This window comes from Triticum urartu, chromosome 3A (assembly GCF_056163025.1).
Source record: "Triticum urartu cultivar PI428250 chromosome 3A, HENAU_Tu73, whole genome shotgun sequence".
Classification (NCBI taxonomy): domain Eukaryota; kingdom Viridiplantae; phylum Streptophyta; class Magnoliopsida; order Poales; family Poaceae; genus Triticum; species Triticum urartu.
This window is the reverse complement of record NC_141875.1, coordinates 541,579,519-541,598,783: the sequence shown is the minus strand read 5'-3', so window position 1 is coordinate 541,598,783 and position 19,265 is coordinate 541,579,519. Positions and strand designations below refer to the sequence as shown.

Here is a 19,265-nt window from a genome sequence, read left to right as displayed (position 1 = left end):
CCTATTCTTCACAGGTGGTGTCCTGAGGACATTCACCTGAAGACTTTCAAGGCACTTTTCGGGAACCCAGATTTTCTTCATAGGAGGACCGTTCCTGCAGTTAGTGCCAATATATCTAGCAAATATTTCACCATTCTGATTTTTGAACAGTTTATAGTTGGAGTCAAATGACTCATCATCAGAACGAGGAAATTCACATGCAAAGCCAGATAAGTTAGATGGATCAACTGGAGGTCCCTTTGCAGCAACCCATGAGGTTTTGGGGTACTGCTCAGGCTTCCAATATGTACCATCAGCATTGAGTTTCCTCTCAAAGGCAATACCCTCTTTCCTAGGGTTCCTGTTGAGGATCTGCTTTTTAAGCACATCACAAAGAGTCTGATTCCCTTTGAGGATTTTGTACATGCCTGTCATGTACAATTCCTTCAGCCCTGCATCTTCAGTGATACTAGCAATGTCCTCAGATGAGGAATTAGTGATAGCAGAGGCATGTGAAGAATTTGAAACATTAGCAGCATTTGAACATTCAGGTGAAGAATTAGCAGATTCACGTTCAATGCACTTCAAGCATGGAGGAACAAATTCTTCCTGAGAAGCGCTGATTTGTTCAACAAGTAATGAATCATGCTCCTTCTGAAGATCTTCATAACTCACTCTTAGATTTTCAAGATCTTGCTTTCTTTGAAGAAATTCATATGAAAGCTTCTCATGATCAGATAAGAGAGGTTATGATGACCTTGAAGGGTGTCAAACTTAGACTGAAGCCTCTGAAGATTTTCAGTCAAGGTTTTAGTGCGATCCATTTCTTCACCCAAGATATCATCACTTTTGTCTAGCATGTTTTGAACCTTTTCAAAAGCCTTTTGTTATTTTACAGCAATCTTAGCAAATTTGGAGTAGATGGGTTTGAGGTTTTCATCAGATTCATTTTCACTTGATTCAGAGGAGGGGGATTTGTGTACCTTGGCACCTTTTGCCATGAAGCAATAGGTGGGAGCGTAGTCTGTTGGGGAACGTTGCAGAAAACAAAAAAATTCCTACGGTTTCACCAAGATCCATCTATGAGTTCATCTAGAAACGAGTGATCGGATTGCATCTACATACCTTTGTAGATCACGCGCAGAAGCGTTCAAAGAACGGGGATGAGGAAGTCGTACTCGACGTGATCCAAATCACTGGAGATCCTAGCGCCGAACGGACGGCACCTCCGTGTTCAACACACGTATGGTCAGCGTGACGTCTCCTCCTTCTTGATCCAGCAAGGGGGGAGGAGAGGTTGATGAAGATCCAGCAGCACGACGGCGTGGTGGTGGATGCAGCAGTGACCGCAGCAGGGCTTCGCCGTTCTTCTGCGAGAGGGAGAGGTGTAGCAGGGGAGAGGGAGGCGCCAAGAGTCAAGGGTGCGGCTGCCCCTCCCTCCCCCCCCCTTTATATAGGCTCCCCAAGGGGGGGCGCCAGCCCTAGGAGATGGGATCTCCTAGGGGGCGGCGGCCAAGGGGGGAGTGGCCCCCAAGGCAAGTGGGGCGCCCCCCCCCCCACCCTAGGGTTTCCAACCCTAGGCGCAGGGGGTGGGCCAAGGGGGGCGCACCAGCCCACTATGGGCTGGTTCCCCTCCCCACTTCAGCCCATGGGGCCCTCCGGGATGGGTGGTCCCACCCGGTGGACCCCCGGGACCCATCCGGTGGTCCCAGTACAATACCGGTGACCCCGAAACTCTCCCGATGTCCGAAACTGCACTTCCTATATATAATTCTTCACCTCCAGACCATTCCGGAACTCGTCGTGACGTCCGGGATCTCATCCAGGACTCCGAACAACTTTCGGGTTACTGCATATTCATATCTCTACAACCCTAGCGTCAGCGAACCTTAAGTGTGTAGACCCTACGGGTTCCGGAGACATGTAGACATGACCGAGATGGCTCTCCGGTCAATAACCAACAGCGGGATCTGGATACCCATGTTGGCTCCCACATGCTCCTCGATGATCTCATCGGATGAACCACGATGTCGAGGATTCAAGCAACCCCGTATACAATTCCCTTTGTCAATCGGTATTTTACTTGCCCGAGATTCGATCGTCGGTATCACAATACCTCGTTCAATCTCATTACCGGCAAGTCACTTTACTCGTACCGTAATGCATGATCCCGTGACCAGACACTTGGTCACTTTGATCTCATTATGATGATGCATTACCGAGTGGGCCAGAGATACCTCTCTGTCATACGAAGTGAAAAATCCCAGTCTTGATCCGTGTCAACCCAACAGATACTTTCAGAGATACCCGTAGTATACCTTTATAGTCACCCAGTTACGTTGTGACGTTTGGTACACCCAAAGCATTCCTACGGTATCCGGGAGTTACACGATCTCATGGTCTAAGGAAAAGATACTTGACATTGGAAAAACTCTAGCAAACGAACTATACGATCTTGTGCTATGTTTAGGATTGGGTCTTGTCCATCACATCATTCTCCTAATGATGTGATCTCGTTATCAATGACATCCAATGTCCATAGTCAGGAAACCATGACTATATGTTGATCAACGAGCTAGTCAACTAGAGGCTTACTAGGGACATGTTGGTGTCTATGTATTCACACATGTATTACGATTTCCGGATAACACAATTATAGCATGAATAAAAGACAATTATCATGAACAAGGAAATATAATAATAATCCTTTTATTATTGCCTCTAGGGCATATTTCCAACAGTCTCCCACTTGCACTAGAGTCAATAATCTAGTTACATTGTGATGAATCGAACATCATGGAATTCTGGTGTTGATCATGTTTTGCTCTAGGGAGAGGTTTAGTCAACGGATCTGCTACATTTAGGTCCATATGTACTTTACAAATATCTATGTCTCCATCTTGAACATTTTCACGAATGGAGTTGAAGCGACGCTTGATGTGCCTGGTCTTCTTGTGAAACCTGGGCTCCTTGGCAAGTGCAATAGCTCTAGTGTTGTCACAGAAGAGTTTGATCGGCCCCGACGCATTGGGTATGACTCCTAGGTCGGTGATGAACTCCTTCACCCAAATTTCTTCATGCGCTGCCTCCGAGGCTGCCATGTACTCCGCTTCACATGTAGATCCCACCACGACGCTCTGCTTGCAACTGCACCAGCTTACTGCCCCACCATTCAAAATATACACGTATCCGGTTTGTGACTTAGAGTCATCCAGATCTGTGTCGAAGCTAGCGTCGACGTAACCCTTTACGACGAGCTCTTCGTCACCTCCATAAACGAGAAACATTTCCTTAGTCCTTTTCAGGTACTTCAGGATATTCTTGACCGCTGTCCAGTGTTCCTTGTCGGGATTACTTTGGTACCTACCTACCAAACTTACGGCAAGGTTTACATCAGGTCTGGTACACAGCATGGCATACATAATAGAACCTATGGCTGAGGCATAGGGGATGACACTCATCTCTTCTATATCTTCTGCCATGGTCAGACATTGAGCTGAGCTCAATTTCACACCTTGCAACACAGGCAAGAACCCCTTCTTAGACTGATCCATATTGAACTTCTTCAATATCTTATCAAGGTATGTGCTTTGTGAAAGACCTATGAGGCGTCTTGATCTATCTCTATAGATCTTGATGCCTAATATATAAGCAGCTTCTCCAAGGTCCTTCGTTGAAAAACTCTTATTCAAGTAGGCCTTAATGCTGTCCAAAAGCTCTATATCATTTCCCATCAAAAGTATGTCATCTACATATAATATGAGAAATGCTACAGATCTCCCACTCACTTTCTTGTAAACGCAGGCTTCTCCATAAGTCTGCATAAACCCAAACGCTTTGATCATCTCATCAAAGCGAATGTTCCAACTCCGAGATGCTTGCACCAGCCCATAAATCGAGCGTTGGAGCTTGCACACCTTGTCAGCATTCTTAGGATCGACAAAACCTTCCGGCTGCATCATATACAATTCTTCCTTAAGGAATGCCGTTTTGACGTCCATTTGCCATATCTCATAATCATAGAATGCGGAAATTGCTAACATGATTCGGACGGACTTCAGCTTCGCTACCGGTGAGAAAGTCTCATCGTAGTCAACCCCTTGAACTTGTCGATAACCCTTGGCGACAAGCCGAGCTTTATAGATGGTCACATTACCATCCGCGTCTGTCTTGTTCTTAAAGATCCATTTATTTTCTATGGCTCGCCGCTCAACGGGCAAGTCAGTCAAAGTCCATACTTCGTTTTCATACATGGATCCTATCTCGGATTTCATGGCTTCCAGCCATTTGTCGGAATCCGGGCCCGCCATCGCTTCTTCATAGTTCGAAGGTTCACCGTTGTCTAACAACATGATTTCCAAGACAAGGTTGCCGTACCACTCTGGTGCGGAAGTGTCCTTGTGGACCTACGAAGTTCAGTAGCAACTTGATCTGAAGTTTCATGATCATCATCATTAACTTCCTCTCTAGTCGGTGCAGGCACCTCAGGAACATTTTCTTGAGTTGCGCCATTTTCCGGTTCAAGAGGTAATACTTCATCAAGTTCTACTTTCCTCCCACTTACTTCTTTCGAGAGAAACTCATTCTCTAGAAAGGATCCATTCTTGGCAACAAAGATCTTGCCTTCGGATCTGAGGTAGAAGGTATACCCAATAGTTTCTTTAGGGTATCCTATGAAGACGCATTTTTCCGACTTGGGTTCGAGCTTTTCAGGTTGAAGTTTCTTGACATAAGCATCGCATCCCCAAACTTTTAGAAACGACAGCTTAGGTTTCTTCCCAAACCATAATTCATACGGTGTCGTCTCAACGGATTTCGACGGAGCCCTATTTAAAGTGAATGCGGCAGTCTCTAAAGCATAGCCCCAAAATGATAGTGGTAAATCGGTAAGAGACATCATAGATCGCACCATATCTAATAGAGTGCGATTACGATGTTCGGACACACCATTACGCTGAGGTGTTCCAGGCGGCGTGAGTTGTGAAACTATTCCACTTTTTCTTAAGTGTGTGCCAAATTCGTGACTCAAGTATTCTCCTCCACGATCTGATCACAAGAACTTGATTTTCCTGTCACATTGATTCTCAACCTCACTCTGAAATTCCTTGAACCTTTCAAAGGTCTCAGACTTGTGTTTCATTAAGTAGACATACCCATATCTACTCAAGTCATCAGTGAGGGTGAGAACATAACGATAACCACCGCGAGCCTCAACACTCATTGGACCGCACACATCAGTATGTATGATTTCCAATAAGTTGGTTGCTCGCTCCATTGTTCCTGAGAACGGAGTCTTGGTCATTTTACCCATGAGGCATGGTTCGCACGTGTCAAATGATTCGTAATCAAGAGACTCTAAAAGTCCATCTGCATGGAGCTTCTTCATGCGTTTGACACCTATGTGACTAAGGCGGCAGTGCCACAAGTATGTGGGACTATCATTATCAACCTTACATCTTTTGGTACTCACACTATGAATATGTGTAGCATTACGCTCGAGATTCATTAAGAATAAACCATCCACCATCGGAGCATGACCATAAAACATATCTCTCATATAAATAGAACAACCATTATTCTCGGATTTAAATGAGTAGCCATCTCGTATTAAACGAGATCTTGATACAATGTTCATGCTCAAACTTGGCACTAAATAACAATTATTGAGGTTCAAAACTAATCCCGCAGGTAAATGTAGAGGTAGCGTGCCGATGGCGATCACATCGACCTTGGAACCATTCCCGACGCGCATCGTCACCTCGTCCTTCGCCAGTCTCCGCTTATTCCGCAGCTCCTGCTTTGAGTTACAAATGTGAGCAACTGCACCGGTATAAAATACCCAGGAGCTACTACGAGTACTGGTAAGGTACACATCAATTACATGTATATCACATATACCTTTCGTTTTGCCGGCCTTCTTGTCCGCTAAGTATTTGGGGCAGTTCCGCTTCCAGTGACCACTTTCCTTGCAATAAAAGCACTCAGTCTCGGGCTTGGGTCCATTCTTTGGCTTCTTCCCGGCAGCTTGCTTGCCGGGCGCGGCAACTCCCTTGCCGTCCTTCTTGAAGTTCTTCTTATCCTTGCCTTTCTTGAACTTAGTGGTTTTATTCACCATCAACACTTGATGTTCCTTTTTGACTTCTACCTCTGCTGATTTCAGCATTGCAAATACTTCAGGAATGGTCTTTTCCATCCCCTGCATATTGAAGTTCATCACAAAGGTCTTGTAGCTCGGTGGAAGCGACTGAAGGATTCTGTCAATGACCTCGTCATCCGGGAGATTAACTCCCAGCTGAGTCAAGCGGTTATGTAACCCTGACATAGTGAGTATGTGCTCACTGACAGAACTATTTTCCTCCATCTTACAGCTGAAGAACTTGTCGGAGACTTCATATCTCTCGACCCGGGCATGAGCTTGAAAAACCATTTTCAGCTCTTCGAACATCTCATATGCTCCGTGTCTCTCAAAACGCTTTTGGAGCCCCGGTTCTAAGCTGTAAAGCATGCCGCACTGAACAAGGGAGTAATCATCAGCACGTGTCTGCCAAGCGTTCATAACGTCTTGTTCCGCAGGGAGAACAGGTGCGTCACCTAGCGGTGCTTCTAGGACATAATCTTTCTTTGCAGCTATGAGGATGATCCTCAGGTTCCGGACCCAGTCTGTATAATTGCTGCCATCGTCTTTCAGCTTGGTTTTCTCTAGGAACGTGTTGAAGTTGAGGACAACATTGGCCATTTGATCTACAAGACATATTGTAAATATTTTAGACTAAGTTCATAATAATTAAGTTCATCTATTTAATGAACTCCCACTCAGATAGGCATCCCTCCAGTCATCTAAGTATAACATGATCCGAGTTAACTAGGCCGTGTCCGATCATCACGTGAGACGGACTAGTCAACATCGGTGAACATCTTCATGTTGATCGTATCTTCTATACGACTCATGCTCGACCTTTCGGTCTTCTGTGTTCCGAGGCCATGTCTGTACATGCTAGGCTCGTCAAGTCAACCTAAGTGTTTGCATGTGTAAATCTGTCTTACACCCGTTGTATGTGAACGTTGGAATCTATCACACCCGATCATCACGTGGTGCTTCGAAACAACGAACTGTCGCAACGGCGCACAGTTAGGGGGAACACTTTCTTGAAATTATTATGAGGGATCATCTTATTTACTACCGTCGTTCTAAGTAAACAAGATGCAAAAACATGATAAACATCACATGCAATCAAATAATAATAGTGACATGATATGGCCAATGTCACATAGCTCCTTTGATCTCCATCTTGGGGCTCCATGATCATCTTGTCACCGGCATGACACCATGATCTCCAACATCATGATCTCCATCCTCGTGTCTCCATGAAGTTGCTCGCCAACTATTACTTCTACTACTATGGCTAACACGTTTAGCAATAAAGTAAAGTAATTTACATGGCGTTTCTCAATGACACGCAGGTCATACAAAAAATAAAGACAACTCCTATGGCTCCTGCCGGTTGTCATACTCATCGACATGCAAGTCGTGATTCCTATTACAATAGCATGAGCATCTCATACATCACATATATATCATTTATCATTCATCACAACTTTGGCCATATCACATCACAAAACACTTGCTGCAAAAACAAGTTAGACGTCCTCTAATTGTTGTTGCAAGTTTTACGTGGCTGCAATAGGGTTCTAGCAAGAACGTTTTCTTACCTATGTGAAAGCCACAACGTGATTTGTCAACTTCTATTTACCCTTCATAAGGACCCTTTTCATCGAATCCGCTCCAACTAAAGTGGGAGAGACAGACACCCGCCAGCCACCTTATGCAACTAGTGCATGTCAGTCGGTGGAACCGGTCTCACGTAAGCGTACGTGTAAGGTTGGTTCGGGCCGCTTCATCCCACAATACTGCTGAAGCAAAATAAGACTAGTAGCGGCAAGAAAGTTGACAACATCTACGCCCACAACAAATTGTGTTCTACTCGTGCAAAGAGAATTACGCATAGACCTAGCTCATGATGCCACTGTTGGGGAACATTGCAGAAAACAAAAAATTTCCTACGGTTTCACCAAGATCCATCTATGAGTTCATCTAGCAACGAGTGATCGGATTGCATCTACATACCTTTGTAGATCACGCGCGGAAGCGTTCAAAGAATGGGGATGAGGAAGTCGTACTCGACGTGATCCAAATCACTGGAGATCCTAGCGCCAAACGGACGGCACCTCCGTGTTCAACACACGTACGGTCAACGTGACGTCTCCTCCTTCTTGATCCAGCAAGGGGGGAGGAGAGGTTGATGAAGATCCAGCAGCACGACGGCGTGGTGGTGGATGCAGCAGCCACCGCAGCAGGGCTTCGCCGTTCTTCTGCGAGAGGGAGAGGTGTAGCAGGGGAGAGGGAGGCGCCAAGAGTCAAGGGTGCGGCTGCCCCTCCCTCCCCCCTTTATATAGGCTCCCCAAGGGGGGGCGCCAGCCCTAGGAGATGGGATCTCCTAGGGGGCGGCGGCCAAGGGTGGAGTGGCCCCCAAGGCAAGTGGGGCGCCCCCCCACCCTAGGGTTTCCAACCCTAGGCGCAGGGGGTGGGCCAAGGGGGGTGCACCAGCCCACTATGGGCTGGTTCCCCTCCCCACTTCAGCCCATGGGGCCCTCCGGGATGGGTGGTCCCACCCGGTGGACCCCCGGGACCCATCCTGTGGTCCCGGTACAATACCGGTGACCCCGAAACTCTCCCGATGGCCGAAACTGCACTTCCTATATATAATTCTTCACCTCCGGACCATTCCGGAACTCCTCGTGACGTCCGGGATCTCATCCGGGACTCCGAACAACTTTCGGGTTACTACATATTCATATCTCTATAACCCTAGCGTCACCGAACCTTAAGTGTGTAGACCCTACGGGTTCAGGAGACATGTAGACATGACCGAGATGGCTCTCCGGTCAATAACCAACAGCGGGATCTAGATACCCATGTTGGCTCCCACATGCTCCTCGATGATCTCATCGGATGAACCACGATGTCGAGGATTCAAGCAACCCCGTATACAATTCCCTTTGTCAATCGGTATTTTACTTGCCCGAGATTCGATCGTCGGTATCCCAATACCTCGTTCAATGTCGTTACCGGCAAGTCACTTTACTCGTACCGTAATGCATGATCCCATGACCAGACACTTGGTCACTTTGAGCTCATTATGATGATGCATTACCGAGTGGGCCCAGAGATACCTCTCCGTCATACGGAGTGACAAATCCCAGTCTTGATCCGTGTCAACCCAACAGATACTTTCGGAGATACCCGTAGTATACCTTTATAGTCACCCAATTACGTTGTGACGTTTGGTACACCCAAAGCATTCCTACGGTATCCGGGAGTTACAGGATCTCATGGTCTAAGGAAAAGATACTTGACATTGGAAAAACTCTAGCAAACGAACTATACGATCTTGTGCTATGTTTAGGATTGGATCTTGTCCATCACATCATTCTCCTAATGATGTGATCTCGTTATCAATGACATCCAATGTCCATAGTCAGGAAACCATGACTATCTGTTGATCAACGAGCTAGTCAACTAGAGGCTTACTAGGGACATGTTGGTGTCTATGTATTCACACATGTATTACGATTTCCGGATAACACAATTATAGCATGAATAAAAGACAATTATCATGAACAAGGAAATATAATAGTAATCCTTTTATTATTGCCTCTAGGGCATATTTCCAACATAGTCATCATTGTTTCCGTCAGCCGTGTTGGTGAAGCCATTTTCTTCAGAGTTGAAGATGGACTTGCTGACGAAAGAAGTAGCGAGAGCCAGGCTCGCCACACCAGACTCAGACTCCTCAGATGCCTACTCTTCCTCATGTTCCTCAGATTCAGCCGCAGAGTCCATTTCCATGCCAATGAACGCCCGAGCCTTCTTGGAGCTGCTCTTCTTGTAAGACGAAGACTTCGAGGATTTTGATGATTTCTTCTTTTTCTTCGCATCATTAGAACTGTAATCCATGTATTTCTTCTTCTTTGATTCCTTTTCCCACTAAGGACAATCTTGAATATAGTGTCCAGGTTTCTTGCATTTGTGACAAAGCCTCTTCTTGTAGTCACTGGATGAGGAATCAATGCTCCTTGAGGATTTTCCGAAGCGACCACGTCTCGAGAACCTCTGGAATTTCTTCACGAGCAATGCTAGCTCATGGCTCAATTCTTCAGGATCACCAAGGCTGCTACCAGAATCTTCATCTTCAGACTCAGACACTGCCTTGGCCTTCAGGGCACGTGATCTGCCATAGCTCGAACAATAGAGATCTCTCTTCTCAGCAAGCTGGAACTCATGAGTATTTAGCCTCTCGAGGATATCAGCGGGATCAAGTGACTTGTAATTAGCACGTTCTTGTATCATCAATGCCAGAGTATCAAATGAGGAATCAAGCGATCTCAGCAATTTCTTCACCACCTCATGGTCGATGATGTCAGTGGCACCAAGTGCTTGAAGCTCATTTGAGATGTCAGTGAGGAGATCGAAGGTCTGCTAAACATTTTCATTATCGGATCTTTTGAAGCGGTTGAAGAGATTTCAAAGAACATCAACTCGAGAGTCACACTGTGTTGAGACTCCTTCATTGACTTTGGACAGCCTATCCCAGATAAGCTTAGCAGTTTCCAAAGCACTCACTCTTCCATACTGTCCTTTGCTCAGATGGCCACATATGATATTCTTCGCTTGAGAGTCGAGTTGCTTAAATCTCTTCACATCAGCAGCATTCAGAGAAGGTGTGACTGAGGGAACACCATTTTCCACAACATACCAGAGATCGTTATCAATTGCCTCAAGATGCATTCGCATCTTATTTTTCCAGTAGGGGTAGTCTGTCCCATCGAAGGTAGGACACCCAGCAGAGACCTTGATCATACCTGTGGTCGACATAACTAAAACTCTAGGCGGTTAAACCAAAAACACACAAAATAAGGGAGTACCTTGCTCTGATACCAATTGAAAGTGCGTTATATCGACTAGAGGGGGGTGAATAGGCGATTTTTATGAATTCTTCACTAAGGAATTTGCAGGTGAGGAATTTCCTTAGCGAAGAACTACTAGCAGCGGAATAAGTACTCAAAAGTAAACATAACAGAACACACGCATAGTCATCATGATGAAATGAAGACAAGCATAGAGTACAGAAAGCGTAAACACAGGATAACACAGGATGAAGACAAACAGACTAAAGAAATTAAACTGAGGAAATTGAGAAAGTCTTCAGTCAAAGTCTTCAAACACAGATACGAACAAGCACTCAACACAGTTATGAGGAAATGAAAGAGTTGAGGAAATAGAACCAGTGAGCTTGGTGAAGACAATGATTTGGTAGACCAGTTCCAACTGCTGTCTCAGTTGTACATCTGCTTGGAGCGGCTAGGTATTTAAACCTGAGGACACACAGTCCCAGGCACACAGTCCTCACCGTATTCTCCTTGAGCTAAGGTCACACAGACCTCGCCCAATCACTCGTGGTAAGTCTTCAGGTGACTTCCGAACCTTCACAAACTTGCTCACTCGGCGATCCACAATTCCTCTTGGATGCTCTAGACCTTGACGCCTAACTGTCTGGAAGAAGCACATTCTTCAAAGGTAATAAGCGTCGGATCCACGCAAGATCAATCTTTTTAGTGATGCTCAATCACTTTGGGTTTGTAGGTGTTTGGGTTTGGGTTTTCCTCACTTGATGATTTTCGCTCAAAGTCCTCGGAGGATGGGATGCTCTCAAATGACAAGTGTCAGTTACTCTCAGAGCAGCCAACCAACTAGTGGTTGTAGGGGGCGGCTATTTATAGCCTAGGGAGCATCCCGACATGATAAGACATAAATTTCCTTCAATGATATGACCGTTAGGTGGGTAGATATTTTGGGACAGCTGGCGCATAGCACAACAACGATCGGAATTTTGAGTAGCAAAATCCTCAGGGCTATCATGTTCCTCACTGTGTAGGCAATCCGCACTGGCGAATTCCTAACTCCTCAGTCAGAACAAATTCCTCAGAGACCAGAAGAACTTCGTCTCTGTCACTGAAGAATATGACTGAACTGTATGAGATTTCCAATGGCTTCACTCGAAGGGATTGGTAGGTGTAGAATTTTGAGTTGAGCATCACATGGAAATTTTTCCTTAGTATTTCCTCGACCCCTTTAATAGTACGGTGTTTCCTATGACTCAAGAAAGGGAAAATGAAACTACGAAAACAAAAGTCTTCATGCTTCGTGTTCCTCGAATGAATACCAAGTCTTCAGGATTGCACCAATTTCTTCACTTTCAAAGTCTTCAGAAAGTCTTCAGTCGAAGAACCTCATTTTTAGGGGGCGACTTTCTCTGTAAATATCAAACTCCTCATAGACTTATAGACCTGTGTACACTCAAAAACACATTAGTCCCTTAACCTATAAGTCTTCAATACACCAAAATCACTAAGGGGCACTAGATGCACTTACATTGTATTAACCGGAAACTTAGTACATGTGTGAATACATAGACAAAACAGAGTGTCCCTGGTATGCCTCTACTTGACTAGCTCGTTAATCAAAGATGGTTAAGTTTCCTGACCATAGACATGTGTTGTCATTTGATGAACGGGATCACATCATTAGAGAATGATGTGATGGACAAGACCCATCTGTTAGCTTAGCATTATGATCGTTTTGTTTTATTGCTATTGCTTTCTTCATGACTTATACATATTGCTTTGACTATGAGATTATGCAACTCCCGAATACCGGAGGAACACCTTGTGTGCTATCAAATGTCACAACGTAACTGGGTGATTATAAAGATGCTCTACATGTGTCTCCAAAGGTGTTTGTTGGGTTGGCATAAATCAAGATTAGGATTTTTCACTCCGTGTATCAGAGAGGTATCTCTGGGCCCTCTCGGTAATGCACATCACTATAAGCCTTTCAAGCAATGTGACTAATGAGTTAGTTATGGGATGTGCATTACGGAACGAGTAAAGAGACTTACCGGTAACGATATTGAACTAGGTATGATGATACCGACGATCGAATCTCACGCACGTAACATAACGATGACAAAGGGAATGACATATGTTTGCGGTTTGACCGATAAAGATTTTCGTATAATATGTAGGAACCAATATGAGCATCTAGGTTCCGCTATTGGTTATTGTCCGGAGATGTGTCTCGGTCATGTCTACATAGTTCTCGAACTTGTAGGGTCCGCACGCTTAATGTTCAATAACAATTTGTATTATGAGTTGTGTGTTTTGGTGACTGAAGTTTGTTTGGAGTCCCGGATGAGAGCACGAACATGACGAGGAGTCTCGAAATAGTCGAGAGGTAAAGATTCATATACTGGAAGGTTATATACGGACATCAGAATGGTTGCGAAGAGGTTCGGGGATTTTTCGGAGTACCGGGAGGTTACCGGAACCCCCTGGGAAAGTTAATGGGCCTCATGGGCCATAGAGAGAGAGGGAGGGAGGCCACAAGAGGTGGCGCGCGCCTCCCCCTGCCCAATCCGAATTGGACAAAGGGGTGGGGGTGAGGCCCCCCTTCCTTCTCCTTCTTCCCTCTTTCCCTTTCCCCCTCTCCGCTGGAAGGAGGGGGGCGTATCCTACTAGGAGTGGAGTCCTAGTAGGACTCCCCCCTTGGCGCGCCTCCTCCTGGCCGGCCATTTCCTCCCCCTCTCCTTTATATACGGGGGCGGGGGGCATCCCGAAGTCACATCAATTGTTCTCTTAGCCGTGTGCGGTGCCCCCTCCACAGTTTACTCCTCCGGTCATAGTATCGTAGTGCTTAGGCGAAGCCCTGCGCAGATCACATCACCATCGCCATCACCACGCCGTCGTGCTGACGAAACTTTGCCTCGACCCTCTGCTGGATCAAGAGTTCGAGGGACGTCATCGAGTTGAACGTGTGCTGAACACGGAGGTGCCGTACGTTCGGTACTTGGATCGGTTAGATCGTGAAGACGTTCAACTACATCAACCGTGTTAATCTAACGCTTTCGCTTTCGGTCTACGAGGGTACGTGGACACACTCTCCCCCTCTCGTTGATATGCATCTCCTAGATAGATCTTGCGTGATCGTAGGAAATTTCAGCGCAGTGGTGGTTCTAGCTCCATGCAGTGGTGGTTGTAGCTTTCGGCGCCGATCATCGCTGTGATGGTCTCAAAGAGCTCTAGAAGCACTGACACCGGTTGTAGCAGGAGGGCATGCCAGTTGTAGCATGGCTCGCTGGACTCGCAGCCGAAGTTGGACGGACCGACGGAGGCCATGGCTAGGATAGAAGAAGATTACAGATGGCCATGGATGCAGGAAGCGAGAGGGGATGCGAATTGAGGAGAAGGAGATGGGAGAGGTGCTCGCCGCCCACGATGGAGGAAGAGGTTGGGCGTCGAGCAGGGCAACAAAAATCGACGAGCCATGGAGCTGCCGTGGCTAGCGCAGGATGGGGACGAAGCAAAACAGAAGCAATGAATTGAGGAGGAAGACAGTATGAAGGGATAAGGTGGGCCTGCAGCCAGCGAACAGTGCGACCGGACGAAAGCGTAGCCGGTCGACCGGAAGGAAACGTTTCCCTTTAGCAGTTGGGCATTTTGCAGTTTTTTTGAGAAAAGCTTGCTAGGCCTTTATTTATTAGCTAAAATGTTCATAGGAATTACAATTGGGTCATAGGCATTTAGCAGTTAGTAGTTGGCTGTTGCTATATTGGGCTGCTGGGCTGAGATGAAGTGTAGTAGTAAAAATAAAACGTGTTTTTGAGGGTAGGCTACTCTCTTCATAGTCCTACCGGACGTTGCTGCCATCGCTTGTCGGATGTTGATGATGACAATCATCGACGAGCACTGCAACTACTGCCGGTGGTTGTCTACACCCTCTTGCAAGTCGCGCTACAGAAGAGAACCCCAATGGACCTCAATGCAATTCATGAAATGGAGGCAAATCTCCATGTATCCTTAATCTCGTTCAAATCAGGCCCGAGTACTTTTCTTTTACTAAACCAGTTGTTGGCACTTTTATAATTGCCAATTTCTAACAACCTTAGCGGCTTGTGCGACGAGGACAACATTCTGAAGAACAACTGCCTTTCCCTCTTTTTTCCACCAAACTATAAAAAAGAAAGGCAACTTCGAAATATTTATTTCGAATCTTGTTCATCAGATGTCTGATTTATTAGTTAGTTAATTATAGTCTTTTCATAACTATGTGCTCCCTTATTGACTGGACACGATGTAGATCCAATATTCTTTCAATTGCCTCTAATTATTTCATTATGTTTCCAAAGTTTTGCCTTTTAGACCAACTCACATGTCATTTTAGTATATCCTGATTTCATACAGACTTCAACATAGAACTCGTACCGACATTTTACGGGCCAATACCTAGGGATACATAAGTTCTGTTTGGATACCAATTTCATATTCATGTCTACCTATTTGTAATTTTCACGTTTTGTCACATGACACATTGTTATCTGAAGTATAGTCTTTTAAAAAATAATCTCACCAACATACAATCTTCTTTCTGTTAGAATATCCAGTTCATAATTCTCTGTAAGAATACTTGGCTTTTCCTTCCATTTTTCTCAGGCTATCCCCGACTTTGCAAGAAATGATTTCTTAAAACACATCAACATTCTGAGATATGTTTTAACTCAAGTTACATCTTTGCTTGAGACAAAAGAAGGATTTGATTTTGTTGTCGATGTCACCAATAATCAAGAAAAACATATTTCATCGGCAACTCTTGGAGAGAGTTCTTATATGTGTACAACATGCACCTGAGATTTCATAAGGAGATGGACCTCACTTTGTGTGTTAAAAGTGATGTCGGTTATGTAAATTATTTTGTTTGTGCGTTTATTTGCACTGATGGCGACTTATGGTACCTAGTGTATGTAATCTGTTGTCTGGTTATGCTTTATTATCACGGGTGGCGAACTTTAATGCCCAGTAAATGTACTATTCCGTAATTTCTTTATTGTATAGTCTAAATTTATTCTTAGTTACTATAAGCCTCTATGGAGGCCAATGGGTCAAAACGTTATCTCTGTCATCAGTATAAAAAAAATTAAGAGAAACAAAACGAGCGACCAATATCTTGCTATATATGGGCCGAAATGAGTATTGGGCCCATATTGGACTTCATGGGCCCAGGTATGGCCTCCTCCACTAAAACCCTAACAAACCCCTCACCCCTCACCCCTCGTCGCCGAAACCCTTCATCGCCCCCGCCCCCGCCCCCGCCGCCAAACACCCATCGCCATGCGGCCACCGAGAGGCGGCGGAGGTTTCCGCGGACGCGGCGGCGACCGAGGTGGCCGCTTCGCTGGAGGCGGCCGCGGCGGCGGCGGCAGGGGCCGCTTCGGTGGAGGCGGCGGCGGGTTTCGCGACGAGGGCCCTCCTGCCGAGGTCGTCGGTGCGTGGTTTCTTTCAAGTCCTAACTGTCCGAGCCCTTTCTTTTCGAGGCTCCGGTGAGTTTGATGTCTCTTGTTTTTTGTTTGTTTATTATGCAGAGGTGTCGACGTTCCTGCACGCCTGCGAGGGGGACGCGGTAACGAAGCTGACGAACGAGAAGGTGCCCTACTTCAACGCGCCCATATACCTCCAGAACAAGACCCAGATCGGCAAAGTCGACGAGATCTTCGGCCCCATCAACGAATCAGTAACCGCTTACTTCCCCTCATCAGCAATATAGTGCCTGCAAAGTTTTGACCAACTGGTCCATCTGTTGTTAGGCAGGATTTTTTGCTCGGTTGAAGCTAGCAGTTTACCACTTCAAATTTAGAGTCTTGAATCTCAAGGCATGTGAGAACTGAGTTTGGTTCTCCATTTAGTACAGTTGAAAATGTTTGTTTTGGCTGTGTGGCAATGCCGTAGCGTGTTTGATATTTAGGTGCAACTTTTAAGATGACTGAATGCCTTGCCTGATTGTTTTTTTACCTCTGTTGTTATCATTGCTCTAAATTTTAGGTCTGCTCACGCTGCATATCTTATAAGTTTTGTATTGTCTGTAGTATTTCTCGGTCAAGATGTTCGAGGGAGTCATTGCAACATCTTACAATGAAGGTGACAAGTTCTTCATTGACCCCATGAAGCTGCTGCCCCTCTCACGCTTCCTGCCACAGCCAAAGTAATGATCTGTTTACTTGTCATTTCTTTTGCATTATTTACTCTTCAGTCTTGAATATGGAACTTAGCAACATGTCTTTTCATGGCTAACTCTTATTCAGTTCGTAGTGTATTGATAAGTTTGAACTGACTACGTTCTTCAAACTTGAAACCAGCAGTGTCAAAACTCTTGCAGACAGTCTCTGTGAAAGAGGTTATAGGATTTTCCTAAGTCAAAACTTTGTTAAGTTTGACCAAGTCTATATAAAAATATCAGCAGCATTCTTAGCATTAGTATGAAACGAAGGGAGTACCATTAGTGTACCACTAGTTACAGCTTGGTAACTTGTTAGCTGTTTGATAGTCTTTTGCTTTGCTTGTTGTATGCAGGGGCTCGACTCCAAGAGGTGGTGGTCGCGGTGGAAGAGGTGGTGGTCGTGGTGGATTTGGTGGCCGTGGTGGATTCCGTGGAAGAGGTGCACCAAGGGGTCGCGGACCTCCCAGGGGTGGAGGGCGTGGTTTCAGAGGACGAGGCAGATTCTAGGATGTAGTTTTAAGTTTGCTCTTTGTTGAAACATGATGCTCTACATTATCTGTTCAGCTGGAAACATTATGTTAAGTCAGCTGTGAGCGCACTTTGTGTGGGAGTTGATTCAATATTTGTATGAATAAAATGTTGTCAAGTGTTGAGTTAATGTTGGTGTATCAGAATTACTTGTAGAGGTGCTTATATAGTGATAACATTATCTGATTAGTATGCCGCAATTTGGTGATGCGATATCAGTGTGTGTGTACAAGTAGTTTTACATGCTGTCCTGATGCGCCGGCCTGGTTGCCTTATGTGCAATCATCATCAACGGAGCCGTCGTCATCATCTAAGTGTGGCGTGTAATTTTAAGACAGCAACAATTTTATGAGTGACATCTAATATCTGTGATCCACCACAAAGACAACAACAATCTGGACTGGTATTCTGTGACATCTAATATCAGGGCCTTCAATTTGTTTTCCCGTGGCGCGTAAAACTACCTAATGGAGCCGTCGTCATCATCTAATTTTTCCTCGGGGAAAGCACCAGTGTCCAGTCGTTGCGATTGAACTGCCATCTTCAGTGTGTGTGTGTACAAGTAGTTTTACATTGCATCTGGGAAGTTACATCCTTGTCATGTTTAGACAAAAATGAGCCTGATATCGACAAATATATTTCCAGTCATAGTCATTAAAACGAGTCTAGTAAATTGATTCTTCCGTTGAAAGAGCTACATGATAATTGTTTGCAGGATCAACGAGGAGCCAGCGGCAGATTCATCTTAGGTGATATCTTCTTATATGTGGATCCACCAGACACACTTTGTCAGCATCTTTAGGATCAACCAAATCTTCTGGTTGCATCATATACAACTCTTCTTTAATAACTCCATTAAAGAATGCATTTTTGACGTCCATTTGCCAGATTTCATAATCATAAAATGTTGCAATTACTAACATGGTTCAAACAGATTTAAGCATCGCTACGGGTGAGAAAGTCTCATCGTAGTCAACCCCTTGAATTTGTCGAAAACCTTTTGTGACAAGTCGACCTTTGTAGAAATCTCTCCCACAATATCATTACGGGTGAGAAAGTTCAAGTTTATAATTTTCTCATCCATTGAGCAGTGTTACACAAATGATATTCCTTTTGTATAAACCTCTCTCACAATAATTTTTTTAACTTTCTCCAACCGAGGACTTGAACTTATAATAACAACAAAATTGGACCTTGCCTTTTAATTCATTTTCTCGTATTAAACACACACCATGTAGGACATGAACTTTTTCCATTTTTACAATTTAATTTTTTATTTTCTTTTTAAAATCAAATTTCTCCTAAATAATAACTGAACTTCCTCGTGGATTGAGAGAATTATTTAAAAAGCAAAAAAACAATTTATTTTGTGTGTTTTCGAACATAGAAATACAAGGTGAACCTCTCTCGCAAGAATTTTTCAACTTCCCCAGACAGAGCACTTGAACTTCTTTCAACAAACATTTTTAAGTTTTTATTTTTCTATACTTTTATTCTCACCTGAAATGCATTCCTTATAGTATTTGAACTTCTCGTTGTTTCCACGACGTCATTTTTTGCCATTTTAAAACATGTATTTGGAGGTCGGACGTCC

At 44.8% G+C, this 19,265-nt stretch overlaps 1 protein-coding gene across 1 annotated transcript; it reads left to right on the top strand.

Annotated features, from left to right (window-relative positions):
• The first annotated feature begins 16,192 nt into the window (after positions 1 to 16,192).
• LOC125548690 (putative H/ACA ribonucleoprotein complex subunit 1-like protein 1) lies at positions 16,193 to 17,801 on the top strand. Its single transcript, XM_048712244.2, has 4 exons — positions 16,193 to 16,414; positions 16,512 to 16,660; positions 17,013 to 17,128; positions 17,497 to 17,801. The coding sequence occupies exons 1-4, from the start codon at positions 16,261 to 16,263 to the stop codon at positions 17,648 to 17,650; spliced, it is 573 nt and encodes a 190-aa protein (XP_048568201.1). The 5' UTR covers positions 16,193 to 16,260; the 3' UTR covers positions 17,651 to 17,801.
• The last annotated feature ends 1,464 nt before the right edge of the window (positions 17,802 to 19,265 follow it).

Excerpts from the sequence above, each read along its gene's own strand:
- LOC125548690 (XM_048712244.2), top strand. The coding sequence starts at position 16,261 with ATGCGGCCACCGAGAGGCGGCGGAGGTTTCCGCGGACGCGGCGGCGAC. Across the intron at positions 16,415-16,511 it reads CCCTCCTGCCGAGGTCGTCG|AGGTGTCGACGTTCCTGCAC; the intron begins GTGCGTGGTTTC and ends TTTATTATGCAG. Across the intron at positions 17,129-17,496 it reads CGCTTCCTGCCACAGCCAAA|GGGCTCGACTCCAAGAGGTG; the intron begins GTAATGATCTGT and ends TGTTGTATGCAG.